The sequence below is a fragment of the Eucalyptus grandis genome, chromosome 3 (genome assembly GCF_016545825.1).
Source record: "Eucalyptus grandis isolate ANBG69807.140 chromosome 3, ASM1654582v1, whole genome shotgun sequence".
NCBI classification, from domain to species: domain Eukaryota; kingdom Viridiplantae; phylum Streptophyta; class Magnoliopsida; order Myrtales; family Myrtaceae; genus Eucalyptus; species Eucalyptus grandis.
The window spans coordinates 19,656,409-19,683,854 of NC_052614.1; the positions used below are offsets into that span (position 1 = coordinate 19,656,409).

Sequence of the window (27,446 nt, forward strand, 5' to 3'; positions counted from 1 at the left end):
TAGTGGAGAATTTGTTGATCTGTGGATTACGTATCTAATTTGTGCTTCGTCGTTAAGAAAAAGCTAGAAGTCAAACCAAATAAATTGCTAAGATGTAAATTATATTCAACACTGTACTCTAACGGCTTAAAGTAAATGATTACATAGGTAATTTCAAGTCAAACCTTAGGTGCTATAACTCGACTTTCAACTTGACTCAACTTGTCTTTTTGCCGATGCTGAACTTAAATTCATTTGTGAAAAATAAGCTGCGAGTATGAGCCTGTTTAGATAAAACTGAAAAATAATTACTGAAATTTCGAGTACTGTATTTCAAATATGGACCATTTTAAGGACTTAAAATGAAAGAAAATGTTGTTTGATAATAATTAATTTCTGCAGCATTATGCGGAAGGTGTGTGGATCCTACTTATGCCCCGTGCTTTGATTGAAATTTGGGGTGCAGCACGTCTTGATTGTAAAATCGGGGCGTGGAAACTATATTCTACCGATAGTGGAGTACACATGGGCCTTTCGTTTTCCTTCGTCTCTTAACAATGTACTGTTGGATATTTCAATAATATTTTGAAATATTAACAATAATAACTTCGATAATAGTTATGACCGCATTGAAGACCATTATTATTTTTAACGGTCACATAACGGTTTTTTAACAGTCATACAACGGCTTTTCAATCGTTTTGTAACGTTTAATTTATTTCTCAAATAAATCCTTCATTATTTTACAACGGCTCTTTTAACGGCTCTATTTTGTCTGAATATAAAATCTCATAAGACAATCTTAAAATACACATTGAATGAAACAAAGAATATTTTTTCTTTTTGAAATCTTTCCTTTCATTTTTTCTTGCTGGGTTATACACAGACGTTGTTTCGTTCCTTCTAACATTCAATGCGGAATAAAGAAGAAGGTTTGTTGTATCTTGGGAGGATAGCCGTTAGAAGCCTATCGCACCGAGTTTCGCACTCCGAGGGACGGAATTATCCTTAAGGACAGTGCTTACACTTGCACACCTCAGACAAATTTATTTGTTCTTATCAGCCTTTTTCCTACAATCTTAAGGATAACACCCATGGAGCATCAAGTCGATACTGCTACTGATGCCTCAATCTCCACCAGTCCAGTTGCATTACCACCACTACCACATATGTCCAATGCCAAACCATTCCCCAACATATCCAAGATCAAAGTTTTCAACGGCAACAATTTCAAAAGGTGGCAAGAAAGCGTTTTCTCTATAGATGTGCACGGTGTGGCTTTTGCACTTACGGAGGTCGAACCAACTGATAACAAGCTTTGAAATCAATGGATACACGCTAATAAGGTATGCAGGCACACAATTATTAGTACTCTTTCTAATGAATTGTTTGATGTCTACTGTTCGTACAAGGAAGCGAAACAAATATGGGACTCCATGACTGCAAAGTACACTGCCGAAGATGTGGGCAGACAAAAATTTGTAATTGGAAATTATTATCGATGGGAAATGTCCGATGATAAGGAGATCAAGACACAAATCAATGAATATCACAAGCTAGTGGAGGACTTGAAGGCAGAAAACATCAACTTACAAGAAGAATTTCTTGCGGGTCTGTTGATTGAAAAGTTGCCTGAGTCTTGGAATAACTACAAGCAACAACTCAAGCACAAGGACAAGCAATTATCACTAGCCGATCTGATCGTGCATATCATCATTGAGGATACAACTCGCAAGGAGATCGAAGCTGCCAAAGCTAAGGAAATTGCTACGAGGGCAAATTTGGTGCAAGGCAAATTTCAACATCGCCAAAACAGGTATTATAACAAAAAACCTGATTACAAACCCAAAGTTGCTCACCCCACCTTCAAAAAGAAAGGCTCTTGCTTTGTTTGTGGAAAACCGTCATCATGCACCGCCTTTGCACCGAAAGAGAATACTGGGAAATGACAATCCTGCTAAACCAAAAGTCAATTTGGTTAAAGCAGATGACTCTAATGATATAATTGTTGCGATTATTTCCCAGGCCAACATTGTGGCCAATGTGAAAGAGTGGGTGGTAGACTCAGGTGCTACCAGGCATATTTGTGCAAACAAAAATGCCTTTTCCTCCTACACGCCAGTAGGGGAAGGAGAAGAAATTATTTATCTTGGTGATTCAAGAACAGCTCAAGTTCTTGGGAAAGGAAAAGTTCTTCTCAAGCTCACATCTGGCAAGACTTTGGCCTTGAATGATGTATTACATGTCCCTAATATAAGGGCAAACCTGGTCTCAGTAGTGCTTTTGGGAAAGGTTGGGGGTGAAGGTGTCATTCGAATCTGATAAGATTGTAATGACAAAAAATAACGTCTTTGTGGGAAAGGGTTATTGTAATCAATGACTTTTTGTTCTTAACGTTTCTAATGTTATCAATGAAAATGCTACTGCTTTTGCTTACTTGGTTGAATCTGTTGATTTATGGCATGGTAGATTAGGTCATGTTAATATTTCTTATATTAAGAAAATGCAAAAACAAGGTTTAAGCAAAAGCAGTATTTCTGTATTTCTGTAAATAGAGAATCTGATTTGTTGAGTTTAATTCATACTGATCTAGGAGATTTAAAACAAACTGTGACTAGAGGAGGTAAAAAATATTACGTGACCTTCATTGATGATTATTCTAGATTTACTAAAGTTTATTTGCTTAGGCATAAAGATGAAGTTTTTGATATGTTCCTTTTGTATAAAGCTGAGGTAGAAAACCAATTGAATAAAATGATAAAAAGAATCAGATCGGATAGAGGTGGAGAATATGTATTGCTTAATGAATTTTGTGAAAAAAAGGAATAATTCATGAAACTACGCCTCCTTATTCCCCTGAATCTAATGGCATAGCTGAAAGAAAAAATAGGACTTTGAAAGAGATGATGAATTCTATACTTGTTAGTTCTAATGCTCCAAATAATTTATGAGGTGAAGCTATTTTATCTGCATGTCATATCCAAAATAGAATACCTCATAAGAAAACTGGTAAAACACCCTATGAATTTTGGAAAGGTTATCGTCTAAATTTAAAATATTTGAAAGTGTGGGGATGTCTTGCTAAGGTTATGCTTCCTAATTCTAAGAAAAGGAAAATAGGCTCTAAATCATCTGATTGTATGTTTATTGGTTATGCTGAACATAGTGCTGCATATAAATTTCTTGTATTAAAAAGTGACATGCTTGATAATAATACTATAGTTGAGACAAAAAATGCAGAATTTTTTGAGCATATTTTTCCATTAAGTGTTGATAATATTTCTCCTGCACCTCTTCATAAAAACGTTTTCGAAAATTCAAATGACGAATTGAGAAGAAGCAAAAGAATAAGGAAAGAAACTTCTTTTAGGAATGATTTTTATACTTATCTTATTGATAATGATCATTGTCACGACCTCTTTTTTTTTTTCCCGTCCGGGGGAAAAGGAAGAGGGTTTAGGGGTATTTGCCTAAAGAGGTGGACCAATGGCCCTAGATTAGGCGCGGGCTCTCCCAAGCCCATACCCCGCGCGACGTTAGATTCGTTTTTTAGTTCTTAACAACCTATGTAATTCTAGGAGTCGCCACTAGCCTATTGGGGTCGGCTAGAAACCAATCAAGACACAGGAGTGTTGTCTCGATTCATACGCAACCAGAGATTTCTAGGAACGGGGACTCGTTTGCGCTAATGTTTCTATTAGCGCCCATGCGGTACCACTAACTTGGAAGGTTGTTTATCTAAATGGCCATATAATCTTGATTACCAATTATAATATTTATGAAACCACTAAGTGTCCATGCAAATGTTTTTGTAGTTTTTCTTTTAATGTCTAGACTAATTCTAACATAATTTAGAAGAGAAATTTACACTCAAATTAATGAAAAGCGGCGCGTAAGTAAATATTCAAGAAATTGAAATGACTTGAAAATAAACGCAGAAAAGGTAAACCCGATACAAGTCGGGCAAATAATATTACATGGCCTTGTTATCACGCCCCGGGACAAGACCCCCGTGAGCGGAATGGAAATTTAAATATGCATGAAATTACTCTAGATAATTTTAATCTATGCAAAATGGATTATTTAAAAAAATGATCATAAAATACCAAAATAGCATTAAATTAGGAAAATGACCTTTTAAAAATAGGAAAATTTCATAGATGCCATTTTTGCCTTAATTTGATACATCTATCACTTTTATATATATATTTTTTGAAATATTGGGATTTTTTTATTTTTATTTAAATAAAAATAATAATCTCCTAAACCGATATATGCTAACATTGAACAACACATCACATGAATATCACAATAACCGGGCTCAAATCGACCGTTTCAAGATCGAAATTTGGTTTGCGCATTTCATTGAACACTTGGCGTGCATCAAATCACCCCAAACCAGCTTCCTTGGGCCATGTTTGCGGCATTCAATCTCAACGCATGAGCAATATTATGTGGAACTAAAACATCAAGGTTAAACAACCACATGGAAGGAGTAAGATTAGATAAAAATTACAGCTTAAAACACACGAAAACCAAACTGGAATCGTCATCAAATATGCGGGTTTGATCTGATTTTGCAAATCTGGGTTTGAACCCAAGTCAAGCAAACAGGTTGAATGCCCATATTCAAGCCCCGACACTCATCACATACGAGATCTAAGGGAAACACAACTTAATCCGAGTGAAAGTAGGTAACATGAGCTTTCAAATGCAAGAAACATCATAGAGAATGACCCACCGAACAACATCAAAACGACCTCTTTAAGAAGCACACATGCAAAACTCTTGAAGAGATTTCAAACACTTAAGAAAAATTTCAGCCTCAGAAATCAGTTTTCCGGGCTAGTTTTCCTCTTGATTTTCATGATCAAAACATGCTCAAACTCGAAAATAAATACATCAATGATGCTTACCTTGCTTCCTAGTTTCCTTTTCAAGTGGTTCTTGGCCGATGAAACCGACGAATTATCCTCGGGGGCCTGTGGAAGTTGGCTTCTTCAACTGGAAATGAGATCTGCAAAAAAAAAAGAACTAACAATGAAGGTTTTCGTTGACCTCTAACATTAGACTTCAAGACGTATTTTGTTGGAAAAATTGACACCACACCAAACTATATGTATTATAGTTTGGGTTAAAAGTCAATATTTTCCTCATTTATCTCTCAACTTTCTCAAAAACACTAGCTTTCCTCACTCGTGACCAACCAGTCTCGAAAACTTTTCGGACTTTCTTGGCCCGCCAGGAGGGCACTGTTTCGGGGGGCTTTAGGAGGCCTTCCCAATCTCCATTTGGGACGTGCGACCTATGTTTGGAAATGTATTTGAGTGAAGTTTCACTCTCTAGTTGAAGGTTTTGGCTAATTTTGGCCGCAGATATGTGAAAATCTCACTTTTCTCTCTCAAGGTCAGTCTGGATTTTCTGGGTTTTTTCTTTCTGGAGTTGCTTCTGAAGGTGTCTTTGGGGAACGATTCCCAGATCTCTCCTCTCCCTATCATCTCCTCTCTCTCTTCCCTTGAAAGACCTTGCTTCCGTGATCTTATCCCCCGGATTCATCAATCTCTTGGTCGGCTTTTTGTCCACCTACCAAGCCTGCCAACTGAGCTATCCACCCACTTTCTGACTTAGCCAGAATTTTCAAATCTTGCAGATGTTGAGTGTGCCGATTTTGCTGCGACTTTCCCGTGCTTGCAGCAGCTTATCCCTAGCAAATTTCCGTCCACTTGCACTACTCATTACGGTCTTCCATCACGTGCAAAGATCAGGCCGGTTGGACAGCTAAGGAGGATATGGTGGGGCCACCAAATTGCTTACTCAGCAGCTCCGACTTTAGACCAACTTGAGGACTAGGATTTGTCAGCTGGTTTAGGTGCTTTAATCCATTAATTTGGCTGCGATTTTTGATCAATTAGCAAGCTCATGTATATTATTTTAAGATCTCAATCGGATTTTGCAATTTTGCCCACCCAAGTTTGCAAAAAGATCCCTCAAAGTTAGCCATTTTCTTATCCGAAAATACCCAATTCAAGGCAAATTTGGTCTTTTTGGCTTGATTTGATTGATTCGAGTTGGTCCAAATTCAATTTCAACTTAATTGGTGACCAAGATGATGATTTACGGGCTCGGGCACAAATTTTGCAAATTTTGCAAATTGGTCCCTCAACTTTTGGAAATTGTATTTTGGCCCCAACTTGCCATTTGAATTCCAATCTGACCTCCTGGGCTTGGCTAGCCACATTTAGATCATTGGCCCCAAATTTTTTTTTTTTCTTTTTTTTTTAATTTTTTTTTTATATTTTCAATTTTTTTTTTAAGTAAAAACATCTTCTATTTAAAACACTATATTAAATGCCTAAATAATCTATATGCAAGAATTTAACATGAAATATTTTTGGGCAAAAATTTAGGTGTCAACAATCATTTGACTTATTCTAAAGCAATATCTTCCTCAGAAAGCAATTTTTGGAAAGAAGCTATAAAAATCGAGATTGATTCTATCTTACAAAATCAAACTTGGAAATTAGTTGATTTACCATCCGGTGCGAAACCGATCGGTTGTAAATGGATTTTAAAAGAAAACATAATCATGATGGTTCTATTGATAAATATAAAGCAAGATTAGTTGCAAAAGGTTTTACACAAAAACAAAATGTTGATTATTTTGACACTTTTGCTCCAGTTACAAGAATTTCATCAATTCGTGTTTTAATTGCTTTGGCTTCTATTTACAAACTTATTATTCACCAATTGGATGTTAAAACAGATTTTTTAAATGGTGATTTGGAAGAGGAAATTTACATGTTGCAACCTGAGGGCTGTGTTTTTCCTGGCCAAGATAATAAAGTTTGTAAACTTGCTAAATCCTTATACGGCTTAAAGCAAGTGCCAAAGCAATGATATGAGAAATTTAATGATGTTCTAGTTAGTAATGGATTTTTCTCTATTGGAGTAGATAAATGTGTATACACAAAATCTATTGATGGTGAATTTATAATTATTAGCTTATATGTTGATGACATGCTTATTTTTGGTACGTGTATTGATGTAGTGAATGAAACAAAATGTTTTTTAACTTCTAAATTCGATATGAAGGACTTGGGAGAAGCTAATATTATTTTGGGTACGAGAATCATAAAGAGTGATAGTGGCCTAATGCTTACTCAAGCGCATTATGTGGAGAGGCTACTTAAAAAATATGATCACTTTGATGTTAAACCTGTGAATACTCCTTATAATTCTAATATCCAATTAATGAAAAACAAAGGAGATGGTGTGGCTCAGTCTAAGTATGCTCAAATTATTGGGAGTTTGATGCATTTGATGAATTATACTCGACCTGATATAGCTTATGCTGTATGTAGACAGAGCAGATATATACAAAATCCCAATGATGATCATTGGACTGTTTTGAGCAAATTAATGAAATATTTGAGAGGAACCATGAATTATGGTATTTTATATAGTGGATTTCCCGCTGTATTAGAAGGATACAGTGATGCTAATTGGATTTCAAATTCAGATGAGACAAAATCCACTAATGGATATGTGTTCACCCTTGTCGGAGGTGCTGTAACTTGGACGTCAGCCAAACAAACAATAATTGCTAAATCCACCATGGAGTCAGAGTTTGTGGCTTTAGAATTGGCTGGCAATGAGGCTGAGTGGTTAAGGAACCTCTTAGAGGATATTCCTTTGGGAATGAAACCAACACCTTATGTGTCTGTGCATTGTGATTGCCAAGCGGCAATAGCCATTGCAAAGAATAAAACTTTTAATGGTAAAAATAGACACATCCGATTGAGATATGATGTAGTAAAGTAGCTGCTTAAAGATGGAATTATATCTATTGATTTTGTAAAGTCATAAGTGAATTTGGCCGATCCTCTTACTAAACCCGTGGGAAGAAAATTAATTTATGATACATCAAGGGGAATGGGACTTAAGCCAATTGAGGAAAAGCAACAGTGATGGTAACCCAACCTATGTGATTGGTGATCCCATGAATTAGGTTCATATGGGTAATAACAAGTCACTTGTTGTTCTAGTGATATACTATTAAAAATTATTGTCCATCCTAAGATGAGAATAGTGCAAAACTGCAAAGAAAAAAGAGGTTGAGCTAAGCTCTTAATGAAATTCCATAGCCATTATTGGTGGTGTATTAAGCTGCAGAATACACTTAATGGAATCACCTATATAAGTGTGAAGTGGGGCCGCTCCTATGAGAATTTTTGGTGAAAATCTCTAAAGCACTTATGAATAAACCAAGCATGCGCATGGCTTATTAGCGCAAAACCGCGTTGAACAACAAAGTTTGTGGGAGTGCAATGTGATTGATGAAAATTATAATTCACAAAAGAAATTTTTGGTTCATAGAAGTTTCAAACTTCACTAATAATTTCGTGAATTATATTTCATTTTTTCTAGGGCTGGGTTATAGCCTAACAAGCACCAGTTCCGATGCATTACACTCCAATAACCCAGCATCATGTTAATTTTATTTTCAAAATCTTTTGAAATATGTGGGGGTTTGTTGGATATTTCAATAATATTTTGAAATATTAACAATAATAACTTCGATAATAGTTATGACCGTATTGAAGACCATTATTATTTTTAACGATCATACAACGGTTTTTCAATTGTTTTGTAACGTTTAATTTATTTCTCAAATAAATCCTTCATTATTTTACAACGGCTCTTTTAACGGCTCTATTTTGTCTAAATATAAAATCTCATAAGACAATCTTAAAATACACACTGAATGAAATAGAGAATATTTTTCTTTTTGAAATCTTTCCTTTCCTTTTTCTTGCTTTGGGTTATACACAGACGTTATTTCTATTCCTTCTAATATTCAATGCGGAATAAAGAAGAATGTTTGTTGTATCTTGGGAGGATAGCCGTCAGAAGCCTATCGCACCGAGTTTCGCACTCCGAGGGACGGAATTATCCTTAAGGACAATGCTTACACTTGCACACCTCAGACAAATTTATTTGTTCTTATCAGCCATTTTCCTACATGTACTACCTCAAATTACAGATGAAAAAAAATGAGATGTGATAAAATAGTGGGCATTGTGTCTCACAAGGATGATAGATTAGCAGCTATGTGTTTCGTTATCAAAGAAATAAACAAGTATATACATATAATAAAGATTAAATAGCAAAGAGAAAACAAATTAAAATTTAGGGAAGAATATGAAATGCAATTTTTTCACATCATAAAGTTTATTCTTTTCTCCCAATGGTGCCTCTACAAATTAGTGTGCGTCCTCCATGGATAATTCCCTCCTTTAAAAAAAAAAAATAGTTGGAATCCAGGATATAATCGAGGAAGGTGCATGCAGGTGCGTTCATTGAGATTTGAGATCCTCCAGCATTGTCTTGATTTGGCTTGCCTTTTCTATTAGTAAACAGAATAGAAAAAGAAAACTAACGACCGACAGTCACATGCTCCCGCTGCCAATGTACATGAGTCAATGACAAAATCATATCAAGCGTGGTATTATCTAGGATTTCGTTATTCAAATGCCTGCAGGACGCATTACTTTTATCAAAAGAGATTCGTCTGGGAAAGTAACTCTGAAAATTAATCTCTTCCGACGTAATTTTCTCATACCAGATTTCTCTACGCTATATCATGTTTTATCCAGTCTTTACCCTCCGCTTAAGTCACTTTTATCTCTCTCCTTAAGTTAATAGTTTTTAACGCTTCATGTTGAATTCCTAACTTCCCTCCTATTTTTCATTCATTTTCCAAAATATTTTTAAAGGTGTGGAAATTTGAAAATACGTGGAAGATGCAACCCTAGAAAATGTGCCGGTGATCATTTACGTCCATCTATAGTTCTTAAACTATAAGTGAATGCAATTGAAGCTTCTCCTCAAGATCAAAAAAATTGATTAACGAAATGCATCAATATGACGAAACTTATGCTATAAATATCTAAAATATTTTGGTCCGTTCAATCCTTTTTTTTTCATGAGTGCCCCAGATATCGTCTCCACCTATTACAAGTGTACTTTTCGAATATCTTCACATGCATTTTACAGTCCACTTTTAATTCCAACTAATGACTTTGAGACATGTAAATCAATCTCCAATGTCATTGAACCCACATGTTTTCTCCCAATCCTAACGTCAAAACATAGACACACTTACTGCGTAGGGGCTAGCTTTTCGAGGCACAGAAAAAACTTGAGTTCTCTTTTATGTATTGCTCACACTTCTCATTAATTGCGAACGTGAATTTATCGAACATTTTGTCTCCCTCCTTTGCCTCCTCTTTTACATGTTGCAGTGTTATCTCTTTATACTTGGCGAGAACTCCATTTGGGCTGACCGAATTCCACTTTCCTCTTGTGAGTGCGTACATTATTCTCTGGTCTATCATGCTCGGGCCGTGAATTTCTTTCTTTCTTCACCGTTTTCTTCCTTTTTCTTTTTCTATTTTTGTTTCTTTCCTTTCAAATAGTGTTCAATTACTTCCAGTTTTGACTAAGAAAAATTAAATTGCCTACTTTAAGCATGATGCGCATTTTTAATAATGGAAAGAATTGGCCAGTTAATTCTCCCAAAAAATTATTCAGAATATATTCCTTAATAACGAATATTTGCTCCTTCAGTCGTGCTAAATTCCTTATACTGCATATTTGATGTCTGGTCGAGCAAAGGAAATAGACGGGTTAGGCCGAATTTCTCATTCTCATGGGCTTAGTCTGATAAACTCAATTAAGCTCATAATCTCCTTACACCAGTCCAATCAAAATGTAATCATATGTGGACTTACTATTTAATGAATGAAAAATGCTTCTAATATGTATATGCAATTTAGCTAATATCTTTTTAGGGACCGGGATTGATCCTCAATTTTTATTTTGCACTAAATAATTAACTAGATCATCAAAATTTAGGTGTCAGCATCCTTGCTGAATATATTTCCCTTACAGCTGCTAGTTTGGCTTAGAAATTTTGTTCCCTGTTGAAGCATATGATAAAATGAGACAAGTTTATAGAGACAAGTTCACAGTCGCGACCTTTTCTTGGCTTTTGATGTCGTTGAGATCGGACCCAGATACCAGCGGAATTTTGAGTACTCGGGGTGACAGGGTGACCATTCCATTCATTGCTCATGAGGTACAAAATAGACTTAGTTGTCTTGTCAGGTGAGGCATTCTTTTGCTGATGCAGGTTAAATTAGTTTAGACCATAATTGCTCAGCTGCTGCCGCTATCTTTTGCTGATATTTGCTGACTGGATTTGCTGTTGGTTTTTGGAAATATCCTATACTTTAATGTTTTCTCCATCGTACTTTTATTTTGTCGAATCAAGTTCTTCAAATTTAACAAAATTTCCTAATCAAATCTCTCTAACACAAAATCTGGTGTAATCATCAGATGATGTCATCGTGTGTCATAGATAAAAAGATCCAATATGGACGCCTACTTTGACAAACGCCTTAGCTAAATTTTATCGGTGTCACATTTTAATATTGTCTACATTAGCTAAATTTTTCCACACATGTCTACGTGAGCATCTGCATCATAATGGGCGTTGTTCAAGGGTTACGTCAATTAAATTTGGTAGGATCTTGATTAGTAAATTCGTAAAAGTAGAAAGATTTGATTAGACAAGTTTAAGGTATATGGACATAATTAATAAAAATGTGATAGTACAGGGATGAAAAGTATAAAAAAAAAAATTCTTTTTTCTTATTCAGGCTTATGCTAGATCTTTACGCTATCGTGCTTACAAAGTTTTAGATTTCTTTTAAATGATTATGACATTTCTTTGGTGATTTGGAATAGCTCAATGGTGTGGCTTCTTGGACTTTTTTTTTTGTTGTCTCTCATACTCTCATACGAGAATATTTGCAGTGTCTCATCATGGTTATTAGATCTGATCATCCTGTCACTTCTGGGTCATATTTCTTGTAAGTCAATTGGTGACGAAAGTAATAGCACCGTCCAAGCGTAAAATATCGAGTTTGTGTTAAACTTATATACTCACCTCAAACTTCTCCTGGCTCTTAATTAAGATGGTGCATGGTTATATTTTACATTTCAAGTGATATTCTACTTATTGTGATTACGCTCTATCCGCTCTATCCATGTGAATTTGTAGCAAAAATGTACCTTTGAACTCGAGTATATATATGAAGATGAAAAAAATGCCCTGTAAAACATACATTGATGGACATGTGCATATTTGCTTGATTCGTCAATCTTCATGTTTAAAATAAGTCGGTATGACACTACCCCAGGCTGGTGCCGTGCCAAGGGTCTTCCTTTGATTTTCTCGGAAGGTTCAATTACATTGCTAAAGATTTCAAGTATGGCACATACTTGATTGATTGCAAGAATTAACTTTATCCAAAATGTGGTTACGTACTGCAACATCATCAGGGGTGCCCATCTTTGAACTGATTGTGAATAAGATTTTGGTTCTGTTCTTTATCAGGTTTGCCGACTATGCCAGCAGCAAGATAAGGTGCCAGCCTGCTTAATTTGTGGAACAACGGAAAATCTTTGGGTTCGTCTGATATGTTGTTTTGTATGATGTGGAAGGTTATACATCCAGTCATAATGTGCTGGAATTCTCGAGCTAAGCCCGGGACAGCAATCCCGAGACAGTAACCCACATGAGCTAAGTACTAATCTAAACATGCTCGAATTTCTAACTAAATGATGCATTTACTCTAAAAAGGACTAAGTGATGCACTACTTGGCGACAATTATAATATACTCAGATGACAAACCTTGATTAGCTCAGAACATGTTACTAATTGTGGGCATTGCTTAGATACTCTTAACATCAAATTCTTCAGTTCGTCTCAGTTTTGGAATTCCAGCACTACCCAAATGCTAGCTTCAACCCATTATGCAAATCAAATTCAACAAACAGCCGAGAAGCTTAGCAACGACCCATTCACATCGTCCATGTAGAAATTCTATCTCTCCATTTCTTCAACGAGTGGGTCCAAGATCACGAGGGGTTGGCACCTTCAACACATATTCACTTCTCCAACATCATAAATGATTTTTCCTAAAAACAAGTACATACTGTGACACAACGGAGCACTGTCATCACCAAAGTGCCAGTTTCAGTGCATCTCTCACAATTGTCACGTGTCTTTATCAAAATTTTGTTAATTGAAAGTAATAAATCAAACGGTTCAGCAAACATAGATGAACAATAACCGCTAAACTACAGCATATGCAACAATAGGACACACCAATTCATATAACTTGTAAATTTCGGGTACTTGCTGCTCCATGAGCATTCCATCGATTCTTATGCAAGTTCAAAAACAACAATACACTCTTCCACTATCGGAGACATTGACACTTCCAAGAAAGAAGTAAATCCTCATTTACTAATTTTGAGCAAGCTCTTTACTGGTTCATTCGTTGATTGTCATACACAAAAAATATCAACTAAAGACAGGAAATAAGTATAACTTGCTCAGTTCATATTGATTGTCGACCATGATTTCCATCAACAGCATGCATGAAGTAGAATATGTCATGCACAGAGAATAAAGCAGGAATTAGATGACAGAAATAAAATATCATTTTAGTGTGTGCTCTCAGATTTATTACCTGCTTCTGGACAATGAAATTGACAAAGGTGGAGTAATCAATAACTGAAGGACAAGGTAGGAATGGCTAAGCAGGTAACGCGCAATGGTTTTGTGACAAAATATCGACCCCATGATGACTGGAATTCGAACCACTTAGCTTTCCCATGATTCAATTTAAGAAGACACGCAAAATCCTGAACATAAGAAACAAAGGAGTGAAGGAAATCTGAACATACAGTCAACTCTAAAAATCAGTTGGAACAGAAACAAGCCGATGGTATGAGGCCATCCGATTTTTAACAACACGCGGTGGATATAGCTCTATTGGTACGTCAATCCATATCAGTAACGTATGGCAGTATCTTCTGATGACAGTGCTGCTGCAAGTGGAGATCAATTGGATAGCCATTATGGAAGGTAGGTTTACCACAGCAATTACAATGGCAACAATGGACTGCAAGGCATGGGCAGAAGCAAAGCTTAATGGTCCAGGACATTGTGGGGCAACACAGCAGCAAGGACACGGCTAGCAATCAGCCATAACATTGCTCCAGTTAGTGACCAAAACATGTGTCGGCCAAAGTTCGTGATCTGAATTGGCATGATCGTGATTTATGCTCAGCAATATTGTCTCAATTCTGTTCGACAGGGCGTACTATGATCATCACCAAAGATCATGCATGTGCCAGCGACTCCAAGCCTCCTCATCTCGCTGACCACCACCAATCACCAAAGGATCACGGGAACCACTGAGAAAACAAACGGAGAGTCAGTTTAATACTTGCCAAGTATGGCATATACTCGTAATCATGTCTAAAGATTGAAAAATCAAAAATATCAATTGAACATCACTAATATGCTTTCAAATCGGACGATTACTGGAATCAATTCACAACAAGGTCTTAGACACATTTCATCGAACAGATTATGGTCAATCGGTTGTGGAACAGATCATAGCCATTTCGAACTCGAATTTACAACTAGACTCAACCTAAATCAGTACATGATGTTCGAAATCAAAGAAAAAAATTCAACTATGGTCAATTTCATCATAATAAGAGAATCAGACTCTCGGCCTCTTACTTGTGACAACGGAACAGGAGATGCTACCTGGTCAATCAAGTGGATTGAGGCCGCGGGTTGGCGCACGAATCACTGAAAGAAACTCTAGAACGCGTCGATGATCGAAACCTGAACAGGCGGAGAAGCTTCGAGCGGAACGACAACATTTCGAAGCTCTCGGCCGCGGAAGAGAAACGAAGGAGACGAGTCGCGGCATTGAAGAGGCTGTTGATGCCGGCGACGGCCACTGTGATCGATTCAGGACGCTTGAAATCGCCAACTGAATCGGACGGAATCGCTTTTTTTAGATGAATTTTCCTTGCTCGATTTTTTTTTTTTTTTTGGTTCTGGAATGGTGCTCTCGAGGAAATGAACAAACGTGTTCCTCCTGAGACTGATGGTCGACGGCGCAACCAACGAAGGAGTTGGAACTCGTAATGATCGGCGATGGTAGCTAGCGGCTATATCGGAACTTGAGACCCCGCGACGAAAGGTTATCCAATGGTGACTGGAGACGATGGAAGATGGAGCAATTTTCCCCTGCTTCCTCCCTTCTGCGTGCGCGAGTTATCCCTTAGTGAATGGCGTTTTGCTTCTTCTTCTTCATGATCGAACACTTATCATACCTCCTTGAAATACTTCTTTTAACAAATTGCCTCCCAATGCCATTGCCCATCTCCTTTTTATAATTCATTGCTTGAAGGTTAATTCAACTCTCATAGCAATTGCTATACAATTGATTCATATTATGATTATCTAAAAAGGTATGAATGATTTGGGAAAGAGTAAAAATAAATAATGTTAGGTGCACGAAGAGCCCTTTCTTTTTTTTTCTTTTTTTTCTTTTTTGAAGAGACTATCTGGTAAGCTTTCCTGCAGTAACTTCAGCTATAAAGGATGGGTGATGTAGCTTTTGTAAGGTGTTTGACAAATATTTTGCACTTATAGCCCCTTCAAGATTACCACAGCTTTTTAGGAAATTGCTTCACCCAATTTGGAGATGTTGGAGTTGCTATTGACACATGATTTTTAATTGATAACTTAAGCAAAATCGGCAATCTAGGCGGCTTTAATTAAAAAAATGAATAAATAAAACACAAAATGAAAAATACAAAAAAAAAAAATGACTTAAGAGGGACTTCAATTCATCAACTAATTGGAAAGGCGCTAGGCTTGATCCAATTCGTCCAAGCCAAGCCCATGGCCCATCCACATTTGTTAAGTTCATCCAACTTTCATTACTCGGACCCATAAAAGCCCAGAATCCAGACCATGTCGTTCGTGTTTGAAACTTCATTGACAGCGCACTTTCAGATATTCACTGGGAACTCCCCTTGACAAGCTGATTTCATTTCCTACCCTGTTTTGGAAAGATGCGTGACTGAACCACATTCATGTAACTCGTGAATGTCATTGATGATCTAAGCTGTAATTTGATGATTAGTAACGATTTTTATGGTTCTAACACTGATTTTAGACAAAAACACAGCCTCAATTTAATGACCAAATTCAATCCATTTGGTGCACAGACTATCTGATGTAATGTCTCTATGGTACATTAGTGAAATAATTCCTAATCTAATTCAGTCTAACGAAATTTCAGCACAAATTACTACTACCAACCAGTCTGCTAGCATTCAGATTCGATTCTTCTTATACAAATAAATGAAGAGATATAATGCTCATGTCATGTGGATAACGTATTGAACTTCGAATGAGTTGGTAGATTCTCGTTTGCTCTGAAGAGGACGATAGGCTGAATGAAGAATAAATAATAATAAAAAATGACGAAAGATGTAAGAAAAGAGGAAAAAATGGATAAAAAATAATAATAAGATAGGGTTGGCGTGGGCTTAGGGTTTAATATATTTGTAATAGAAATTGGGCTTAAAGATTGACTTGGTGCAGTTAGAGGAGAAAGTGAGCTAGAGTAGTTTCCATGGGTAAATGGGCTTAAAATAGGTATAATTTGATGGAGAAGTACACTATCAGTGCCATAAGTTGTGTACGACGCTCACTTTTGTGCCAAAAGTTTCCGTCGAATCGCTTAAGTGCCAAAAATTTTGAAAAACGATCACTTTTGGTGCGATCGTCGTTTTGATTGGCCGAAAATCTGACATATCAGTTTTTTATTAATTTTTGACGCCGACGTGGATCGCCGGATAATACAATCAGCATACGAGAGAACAAAATGACGCCGTTTACCGTTTTCCCCCAAATAAGAAATCCTAAATCCCCAATTCAACCATTTTGAGTGCATACTTCGATTTTCTCCCAAAGTTATCAGCTCACTCTTGCAAATGGAGGACAGAAGCTTCAGCAGCGGCTCACATTCCTATAAGAAAAGCGAATTAGATGGTGAGTGTTATTGTTATTGTGGGTTACCGAGTCCAAGAAGAACATCTTGGACTTGGTTGAATCCCGGGAGAAGATTCCATGGGTGCAGCAGATATAGAGAAGGCTCAAAGTGCCAATATTTCAAATGGGTTGATAGGAAATTCTCTGATCGAGCGACGAGAGGTAATATTGGAGTTACTTGAAGGCCTAAATCAACCTCCACCTACGTTAATGGACGAGTTGGAGGATGTCGACTCAATGCAAGCTCAAATGAAGGGTTTAACATCTTTGGTGGACCATTTAAAGAGGGAGGTTTCAAGGCTGAAAATTGAAAGAAACTTTTATTGAGCGTTGATTGTGCTCTTATTCTCTTGGGTAATTTATTCAAATGTGAAGTGAGTAATGAGAATAAATTTCTATATCTACCATAGTCGAAGACATGGAATATGCACTTGTATTGGATTATTTATAAGTAAAATGTGTGTTTGATTTGCTGCAATTTTTGTATAGAGCAGAAGGTTTTGTTGTCGTAATATATGATAGAAATGCAAGGTTGGACTTGAAATGTATTAGTTGTGAGCACTTAAAATTTTTTTTGTTTAGTTGTGTATTGTCAATGTTTGTTTTGGTTAGTTTTTGCTTCAAATATAATGGTTTGCTATATTTTTTATTTGGTAATGGTTTGCTGCATGTTTTTATTTGGTAATGGTTTGCTGCATTTTTTATTTGGTAATGGTTTGCTGCAACTGCAAACCATGACGAAATGGAGTGTGCTTTTGGAATGCATTAGTTATGAGCACTTAAAAGTTTTATTATTTAGTTATGTATTATCAATATTTATTTTGGTTTGTTTTTGCTTCACATATAATTGTTTGTTGCATAAATTTGGTATCTCTTTGCTGGTGTGCTGGTATGCTGCAACTGCAAACCATGGCAAAATTAAGGAATGGTGACAAATTCACGATTTACCATTTCAGTGCCATAAGTTGTAAATAGTGATTGCTTGAGTGCTAAGTTTTTATAAAAGTGATAATTTAAGTGCCGGTCGCGATTACAAAGTGATCACTTGTGTTGCACAAGTTTTTTAAAAAAGAACATGTTAGTGTCAAACATCATTTGACTTGCACCTTATTCTTGCACCAGTTGGGTTGCTGGTGGATCTTCTTACACCAGACCATACAAGTGTAGATGCAACAAGATGTACCAGCACCCAAAATATTCTTGCAACGGCACATATAACCAGAACCCCACAAATTTATTATAATTCACAACTTCAACCAGCAACAACAACATTGCACCAATATATATATATAGCATAATTGACTTGCTAGCATTCTAGCCGAAACCAACACAAGAGAAAATAGTCATTCCAGTACTTGCCATTAATATTGATTAATTGTTTACAAAAGAAAAGAAAAACAACATGTCTAACTTCACTTCCCAATCACCGAAAGTTCAGTACCCTCTTAAAAAAAAACAATGGCAATATACAACTATTATCAATGATATAATATCCAGCGCCCTCCTTAAAAAAGAAAACATGAAAAGAGACCATGTCCAGCACAACATAAAAAGAGACCATGTCTAGCACCCTCCCATCAGTTAATATTGACAACACCCCCATCTCCTTTTCCTCTTGGAGTTTTGAATTGATTCATAATCCGAGCACTCTTTCGAACTGGATGTGCAGGTTTTTTAACTGGGCTTTGCGTCACCTCCTTTTCCTTTTCCTTTTCCTTGTTTTTGACGGCGGCTATTTTGGTTCTAGCACATGTCATGTGTTGGTCTATATCATCACTACTGCTCACAATCGTTGGTTGAGGTGGAACTGGTGCTTTTTTATGGCTGTTTTGCAGCTATACCTGATGTCTTCTTCTTTGGAGCACTTTTCTTTGGTTACGCCCTTGATTCTTGAGTTGGCCTACCTTGAGAGAGAAATACATCTGAAGTTCTCCCAAGCAACAAGAACATAGTGATATCGTCAACCAAATGAATTGAAGTACAACAAATTAAGTGCATGAGGCCTACAAATCTTACATTCAAAATGGTCATTCAAGTACGTTCATCTATGTAAATCCCATAACCATATTGCCTTAATCTTTTTCAAAGAGCCCATTTTGTTCGCTGTGGTACATCATTTTCAGCAGCAACAAATGGGAGAGCAACCTCTGCAACTTGTGTAGTTGCTCGTCTTCTCACTTGAGAAACATATAACAAATGTAAATTTCAGCCCATAAAAGATGAACACAGTGATGTACAACTTACAGGATATTTTTTTCTTGTTTGCTTAATAGTGGACTCAGTTGTTGTTGTTACTGTTATATCCATTCCAGTCCATGTCCCTGCACTTGAGCCTACAACAGGGCCTTTTTCTAGCCCTTTAGTATGCCTTACAACAATGTACTGTATTAGGATTATGACCAACTACAACGAATAATTAGACATTTACTAATTTTCATGGTGGAAACAAATGGAGAAAACTTCTCAAATTACAAATGCATGACAGAGGAAAAGCACAAGAGAAGCCAGTACACATGGTCAACCATCAAACTCTATCGAATAAGAACTGTAAAGTTACTGATGCAAAGAGGATACTTTGATATTGCTAGTATGAGTACCTAGAGGGGGGTGAATAGGTGCCTAAACAATTTATCGATATACGGAAGCGATTCTTAACATATGATAGAAAGTAAATTCTCTCTTAATTAACAAAATGAAATACGATCGAGGTAGAGAGTGAGGAAGAGAAAATTGAACACGGATTTATAGTGGTTCGGCTTATTCCAAGCCTACGTCCACTCTTCCGCACCGACATGACCCACCTTTGGATTTCACTATGATCAAAAGAGAAGTTACAGCACGCTTTGCCTTGATTCCACAGTGTAGATGTTTTACTACACCTTCTCAAGGTCTCTCACAAATATAGACTCTCTTTTGTATACAAGTATTCGCTCAAAGGATTTATCTAAACAAATAGGAGCTTCAGACTTTGGAATTCTTCTATCGCGCACTTCTTGAACAACTAAGAACGTCTTCCTTATATACTCCTTTATGCCATCATACCGTTGGCACTTATTAAAAGAATTCCTCCAATCTACTCGTTGGACGGAATCAATTAGGAAGATTGTTCGAGCTATTAAAGGAACGTGTAGATAGCCCATCAATCATGTTCGCCCATACAATTAGGATCTTGGTTTCCATAAGTAGAACCTTCCAATAATATTTAGACAATCATCGAATCTTCAATCATTGAATCAATCTTGATCAATCAAAGGATTCGATACATCTTCTCACCACGAGATCTTCTCCAGGATGATAAGGTTAAATCCTGAACAAAACATCCAATTACGGATAACCTTTCTTCAACGGATTAGAGATCTGTCAATGAGGATAGACTTTGAGTCTTGAGTCTCGCTGTCCGGAAGTCTTCGAGACTTTAACTAATAGAGTCCGGACTTTCGGACTCGGACCGATGGAAACGTTTTGTCAACTTCAAAACACTTCACGAAGATTTCTCCAACAATCTCCCCTTCTTCATGTAGATTTGGATAGCTTTGACCTACAAAAAAATTCTCAAACACATATGCATATCTTATAGAGATGAATGGCTAAAGGATTAACACTAGAATCTGCAACCACGAGAAAATAGGTTAGTCTAGTATATAATAAAACCATCCATAAGATATCAATACTTGTTAATAGAAGCGATCAAGTCCAAGTCTAGTTCGGTTCTCATCCACACAAAACAAAGTCAAAGTCTGTCAAAATCGGTTAAACAACAACCCAATCCAACAAACAGGTTAAAAAATGATTGAAAGTTTTGATCAAATCATGCATCTCTCCCTTTTTGTCATCATTAAAAAGGATGAGATGAAGTCAAGATTGCTTGGGAACGCGGACAAGCCGGAAATCTTCCATAGACGAACGATGCCTTCCGGCCTTTTAAAGTCTTCCTTCAGCTGTACAACCTCCTCACTCTTGGCATTGGCCTGATTCTGAATAGAGAGGGCTTGCATCTTATCATTCAATGAACAGGAAGAAGCTTGACTTTCATTCTTTAACCTTTGAACTTCGCATCCCAAGGCATAAATTTGACCTCGCATTTCCAAGAGAATATCCAAGATTCTGCGAAAATCTGCTCCATTATCAGTCTGAGTACTTGCTTCGGCTCGGTTCGATGGAGTAAAAGCGGACGATGGTGGATCGGCATAATCTCGCGGGTTTGGCGATGAAGCTTCATGACCTTCCTCTGGAAATTGAGATGCATAAACATCTTACTCGGGTCTGCAGGAGCGATCGACTCCTTCACTTGCATCGGGATATGAAGACGTCACTCCTTTCTCCTGTTCTCCCCCGTTTCCATGCCTACGGGTGGAGAAGAGATTTCCTCGGTTCTCCTTCTTCTCTTCTTTCTTCTTCGAGTCTTTCTTCCTCTGCTTCTTGCTCGCTTCTCTTTCTTCTTCTTCCTTCTCCTCTCCTTCTCTTTCTTCTTCTTCCTTCTCCTCTTGCTTCTTTCGTCGTTTGTTCCGATTCTTTCTGTGGAACAGGACGACTTAAATTCTTCAAAGCCATTGCAGAGATGGTGATGTCTTCGTCATCATCTTCATCCTCAACGAGGAGAGCTCTTCTTCTCTTTGATGGAGCAGCCATGGGCTCCTTCCCTTTTCTCTTAGCAGCGGAAAGAGAGTTGATGAGATTTGGCGGGAGTCTTCTCCTTGAATTTCTCCAATTCCTTGCTCGGTTCCTTCCGACGCATTTTGGTCACCATTTTCAGTCCTACCACCATATGATCACATGATCGAACACAAAAGATTTGCGGACGCTGAATATTCGGATGTCCGAATAACTTCGTAACAAGGCTTGGGTAAGGAGTTGACCTTTGTCCTTCATCACCTCTATACATGTGAAACATAACGGTATGAGGAGAGAAAACTTCTTTCCACGAGAGGATGGCATACATCAACTTTGCCTCGAGCTTGAAACATCGCTTTTGGAAGTTGATTTCGGCCGAAGGCGTGTTAATCACAATCTTGTGAAGCAAGATGTTGAATGCATTCATCCTTGAGTAGGTGATCTTCTCATCTTGTTCTCCTGTCCTTCACCGGTTCAAGTGTGGCCCGTGCAATGGAAACTTTGATTGGTTGATATCCGCCTCTCAACTTCTAACACATCTCGCCAAAGATATTCATATCCACAACATAGTCTTGTTCTTTAACGCTGAAGGAGAATCTATTCGCATCTAAAAAGCTAAGATTTGAATAGAAATATGCAGTCAATTCAGCATATGCCTCGGTTAGTCGAGCAGAACTTTTCAAGTTGAAGATAACCGAACTTTTCCCTCAAGTTCACTTTCACAGCATCCAGAAAATCAAAGTCCACACTCCTAGGGTTTATTACCCCACGCTTCAGCAATTTCGAGTACGGATCCTTTTGTTCCTTTGATCGAACAAATCTCCCATTTTTCTTGAATTTCAGCCGCAATACCCATTTTCGGTTGAAATAAAGCCCAAAAACAGTTTGTCATCGTCATTCCCATCTACGATTCGGCCCCCATCACGAGATCACTTGGGATATTCGCAAGGGTTTCCTCAGCCACCCATTTATGAGCGATTCCCAAACTTTCCATTTTTCGCAGAAAGATATATTCGTTCTTATATCCTTTGTCTTTAAAAACTCATCAACATAGTTCAAAGGAGTACGAATTCCTTTTAAGGCACGATATAGCTTGTAAATAAAAGCGGGCTTTTGAACTCTTACGGGTGCATCCTCGATGATTTCTTCACGATGCTGATGAACAACACCTTGAGGACTAGATGGTGGAGAATGGCTGCCGAGAATGTTGTGGGCTCGGTTCTGATCTGGAGTAACTTCATCTTTAGTAAGATCGAAGTGCGTAGGCCCCTCACTCATTCTCGTGGTCCCCCGCTTTGCGATTCTTGAGGACTTTCGTGAAGATGACATCTTTCTCGGTGTTTGGAAGATTCCTTGCTTGACTTTCCCGAAAAGATGACAACTTTTTGAAGATTGAGCGAAGAAGACAAACGGGAATGGAGGATCGATGCTTTCTAGGGTTTTGAGAGAAAAGTGATTAGAAAAGTGAAGATGAATCGACGATTGCACAATCGGTTAAAAAGAAGAGTAAACGAACCGTCACAAAGGAAATAAAAATATGCCTTTTCAAAATAACTGTCTTTATCCGCAAAATAGCTATTTCAAAAATAACTTCCCTTTTGAAAATGAATCGATGCAATATTTACGTTAATTAAATATAGCAACAATTTAAACACAATCGATGATCGTACCTTTTCAAGATAAGATTGGAGAGAAAGACTTACGGTCCGAAGGTCGAGCCAAGACTCGTAGATAAAGTCTTGTAAGCTCCGAGTCGAAAGTCTTTAGACTTTGATATCCTCATACCTCAAAATGTTGAGTCGGACCGTATAGACTCAAATTGATTTTTCTCCAAAGGCTTTGTGAGTATATCACCCAGTTGATTCTTTGAGTCAACAAATTGAATTGAAACATCTCCATTTTGAACATGATCTCTAATAAAGTGATGTCGAATCTCTATATGCTTTGCTCTTGAGTGGAGAATTGGATTTTGGTGAGGTTGATAGCGCCGGTGTTGTCGCAATTAATCTCCGTGCATGAGTCTTCAATTTCAAAATCTCTTAGCCGTTGTTTTATCCATAGAATTTGCGAACAGCAGCTTCCAAGAGCTACATACTCGCTTCTGTTGTTGAAAGAGACACGGTGCTTTGTTTCCTTGAAAACCAAGACACCGTCATCCTGCTTCCAAGCAGCGGCAAGTTCTGAAGTGCTCTTTCTATCAACTCTGCAACCGCCGGATCTGCGTCAAATATCCCGGAAGATTAAAGTCTCCTTCTTAGGATACCAAAGACCGATGCTTGATGATGAAGCGACGTATTTAATGATGCGTTTCGCAAAGACTTGAGATGAGATTCTCTAGGATCGATTGAAACCTAGCACGATGCAAACACTCAACAAAATATCGGTCTAGAGCGTAAGATAAAGAAGTGATCCAATAATGCTCTGTACAGCTTTTGATCAACTTTCTTCCCTTCTTCATCTTTGTCTATCTTTAAAGAACTTGACATTGGTATGTCGGTCTTTTTGCACTTTTCCAGTCAAATCTTTTGACAAGATCATTAACATATTTTTCTTGATAAATAAAAGTTCCTTCCTTCAATTGTTTTTACTTGAAGACCAAGAAAGAATGTTAACTCTCCCATCATACTCATTTCAAACTCATCACATAGACTTTGAAAATTTCTTGCCTGAGACTTTCATTAGAGGATCCAAAAATAATATCATCTACATATATTTGAACAAGTAAGAAACTTTTGTTTTCCTTCTTGATAAATAAAGTCGTATCTACTTTACCTTTGACAAAGCCATTTTGTATTAGGAACTTACTTAATTTGTCGTACCAAGCCCGAGGTGCTTGCTTTAAACCATACAAAGCCTTTTCATGCAAGACTGAGTCTGGCTTCTTTGGGTCTTCAAACCCCGGTGGTTGTTCCACATAAACTTCCTCATGGATAAATCCATTTAGGAAGGCGCTTTTGACGTCCATTTGGAATAACCTGAAATTCTTATAACAAGCAAACGCAAGTAATAGTCGAATAGCTTCTAACTTTGCTACTTTTGGAGCGTAAGTCTCATCATAGTCTATTCCTTCTTCTTGCGTATATCCCTTGGCCACGAGTCTTGCTTTATTTCATACGACTTTTCCTTTCTCGTTCATCTTGTTTCTGAACACCCATTTAGCTCCAATAACAGTTTTTCCTTTTGGTTTGGATGTCAATTCCCGGACATCATTTATCTTGAACTGTTCGAGCTCTTCTTGCATAGCTTCAATCCAGCTTTCATCGAGATAAAGCTTCTTCTATGCTCTTTGGTTCAATTTCGAAACGAGTGCCCAGCACTAGACTCTTCTCGCCTTTTGGATCTAGTGCGAATTCGATCTTTGGTTTTCAGTCCGAGATGCTTCTTGAGTTGTAGACTTTGGAGGGTGCAGGAGCGAGTTCGGACTCTTCTTGATGAGTCGACTTGATTCATCTTGCGTTGAGTCTTGAAATTTGACATTCATTGACTCCTCTACGGATCGACTCTTCTTGTTATAGACTCGTAAGCTTTGCTTGATGTAGAATATCCAAGGAAGATACCTTCATCGATCTTTCTTCAAACTTACCAACTCGATCTTTTGCATTTTCAATATAAAACATTTACAACCAAATACATGAAAGTATGAAACAATAGGCTTCTTTTCTTTGAATAACTCATAAGGGGTTTTACGAAGAATAGATCTTAAGAAGACTCTATTGATGATATAGCAAGTCATTGAAACTTGACTTCAGCCCAAAATCGAGAAGAAATTTTACTTTCAATTAAAAGAGTTCTAGCCATTTCTTGAAGAGATCTGTTCTTTCTTTCCACAACTCCATTTTGCTGAGGAGTATATGGAGAGGAGAACACATGCTTAAAGCCAGATTCATCACAGAATTTTTGTAAAATCTTGATTTTCAAATTCACCTCCATGATCTGTTCTTATACTAGAGATAACACATCCTTTTTCATTTTGAACCTTTTTAGCAAATTTTTCAAAATACGAAAGGTTTCGGACTTACTTGCAAGGAAATATACCCAAGTAAAACGGGAGTAATCATCAACAATTACTAGGCAATACTTCTTACCACCAATACTCTGAGTTCGGGTTGGTCCGAAGAGATCCATATGCAGCAACTGTAGTACATGATTAGTAGAGACATGATTTATTGGCTTAAAAGAATTTCTTACCTGCTTTCCCAGAATACATGGAGTGCATGAATCAGTCTTTTGGTGTGGCAATTTGGGTAGACCTTGAACAAGCTGCTTTGATGAGATTTTGGCTAATTGCTTCATGTTGACATGACCAAGCTTTTTGTGCCATAAGCTTGCTTCGTCTTGAATTGCGATAAGGCATTGCGATTCATTTGGTTTCACATCCGAGAAGATAGATATTTCCATGTCTTCGACCCATGAAAGACTCGAGTAGAGTCTTTGCGATTCGAGAACTTGTTCCTTCTTGAAAGAAGATCTTGAAACCAGATCACACAATTGACTAATGCTGAGAAGATTGTAATGAGTCCTTCCACTAAGGAAACATTACTTATTGTGAGAGTTCTAATTTTCATGGTTCCAAATCCCACAATACTTCCTTTGCTATTTCCTCCAAATGAAACTTTTCCACCATTTACTTGAGCAAGCTTTATAAAGCAATTTGAGTCTCCTGTCATATGTCTTGAGCATCCGCTGTCAAGATACCACTTTACCTGTTTCTTGACGAAGACCTGTATTTAAAATAAAGTCTCAAGCTTTCTTTGGTACCCAAATTTTCTTGGGTCCTTTGGTGTTAGTAAGATAAACAATATTAGCCCATACTTTCTTAACAGGTTTCCATACCATAGGACACTCTTTTCAAAGTGATCCAGGACTTTGCACTAGAACATCTTAGAGCATTTCTACCTACGGGTTTTACAAAGACTTTCTTGAAGTGATTTTTGTAAACCTCACTCGAGAGTCTTTTCTTAATTCTTTCTTTTACTTTAGGAAAATCAATCAAGGGAATTGTTTCTTCTGTCATACCTAGACCGAGACTTATTGAAGTAAGGTCTTTGTGCTGAAAGAATTTTCTCAAGTTTTCAGACCCTATAGAAAATTTCTTTGATATATTTGATAAGTCTGTTTTTAAAAAGCATTTTCTTTTAAAAGATTTTCTTCATTTTCTTTAAGATTGGAAACAGACAAGTCTAGACTTTTAACTCTTTACGCTAAAACATTTTCCTTTTGTTTTAGAGCTGAGTTTTTCCTTTTTATTTTGGAAATTCTTTTGAGAGAAGTCTTAAGACTAAAGCATAGTTCATCAATATATTTAGAAACTTTGACAGGAATTTTAAAATTACTTACCTCAAATTCACTTAGTTCGAGTCGATCCCGAGTCGATCTAGAGTCCGAGTCCGATTGTGCCATCGAGACATAGATTGGCATATTCATTATCACTTTCTTCACACTCGGTATCACTCCGGGTTTCAGCTTTGAGAGCTTTTCGAAATTTTCAGCTTTTCCTCTCTTCTTCTTCGAAGAGGACAGTTGGAGTCGATGTGTCCCTTTTTCTTGCATTCAAAGCAGACTACATCTTTATTTGGTTCCTCATCATCAACATACTTGGTCTGCTGTCTTTGAAATCTTTGTTTCTTTGAGTTGAACCTTCTTCCTTTTCTATTTAGTTTTCGAATCTTCTTATCATGAGAGCAAGCTCCTCATCGTCCATATCATCTTGAAATCTGTATCATCGGAATCATCATTTGATTTTAATGCAATGGATTTCTTATCTTTTGGATCTTCATCTTCATTGATCATTTCCACTTCATAGGATGAAGAGTTCTAATCGGCTAGTCAGAGATAGTGGCATAATTCTCT

At 37.2% G+C, this 27,446-nt stretch overlaps 1 protein-coding gene and 1 long non-coding RNA gene across 2 annotated transcripts; one reads left to right on the forward strand and one right to left on the reverse strand.

Annotated features, from left to right (window-relative positions):
• Positions 1 to 1,073: 1,073 nt before the first annotated feature.
• On the forward strand, positions 1,074 to 2,301 carry LOC120291714. Its single transcript, XM_039309411.1, has 3 exons — positions 1,074 to 1,274; positions 1,392 to 1,763; positions 2,005 to 2,301. Exons 1-3 carry the CDS (start codon positions 1,074 to 1,076, stop codon positions 2,299 to 2,301), a joined length of 870 nt encoding a protein of 289 aa, XP_039165345.1.
• An 11,407-nt stretch (positions 2,302 to 13,708) lies between these two features.
• LOC108958338 lies at positions 13,709 to 15,418 on the reverse strand. Its single transcript, XR_001985482.2, has 2 exons — positions 14,676 to 15,418; positions 13,709 to 14,314 (listed from the first exon to the last, which is right to left on the reverse strand). It is a non-coding gene; the product is annotated as an uncharacterized LOC108958338 (long non-coding RNA).
• Positions 15,419 to 27,446: the final 12,028 nt, after the last annotated feature.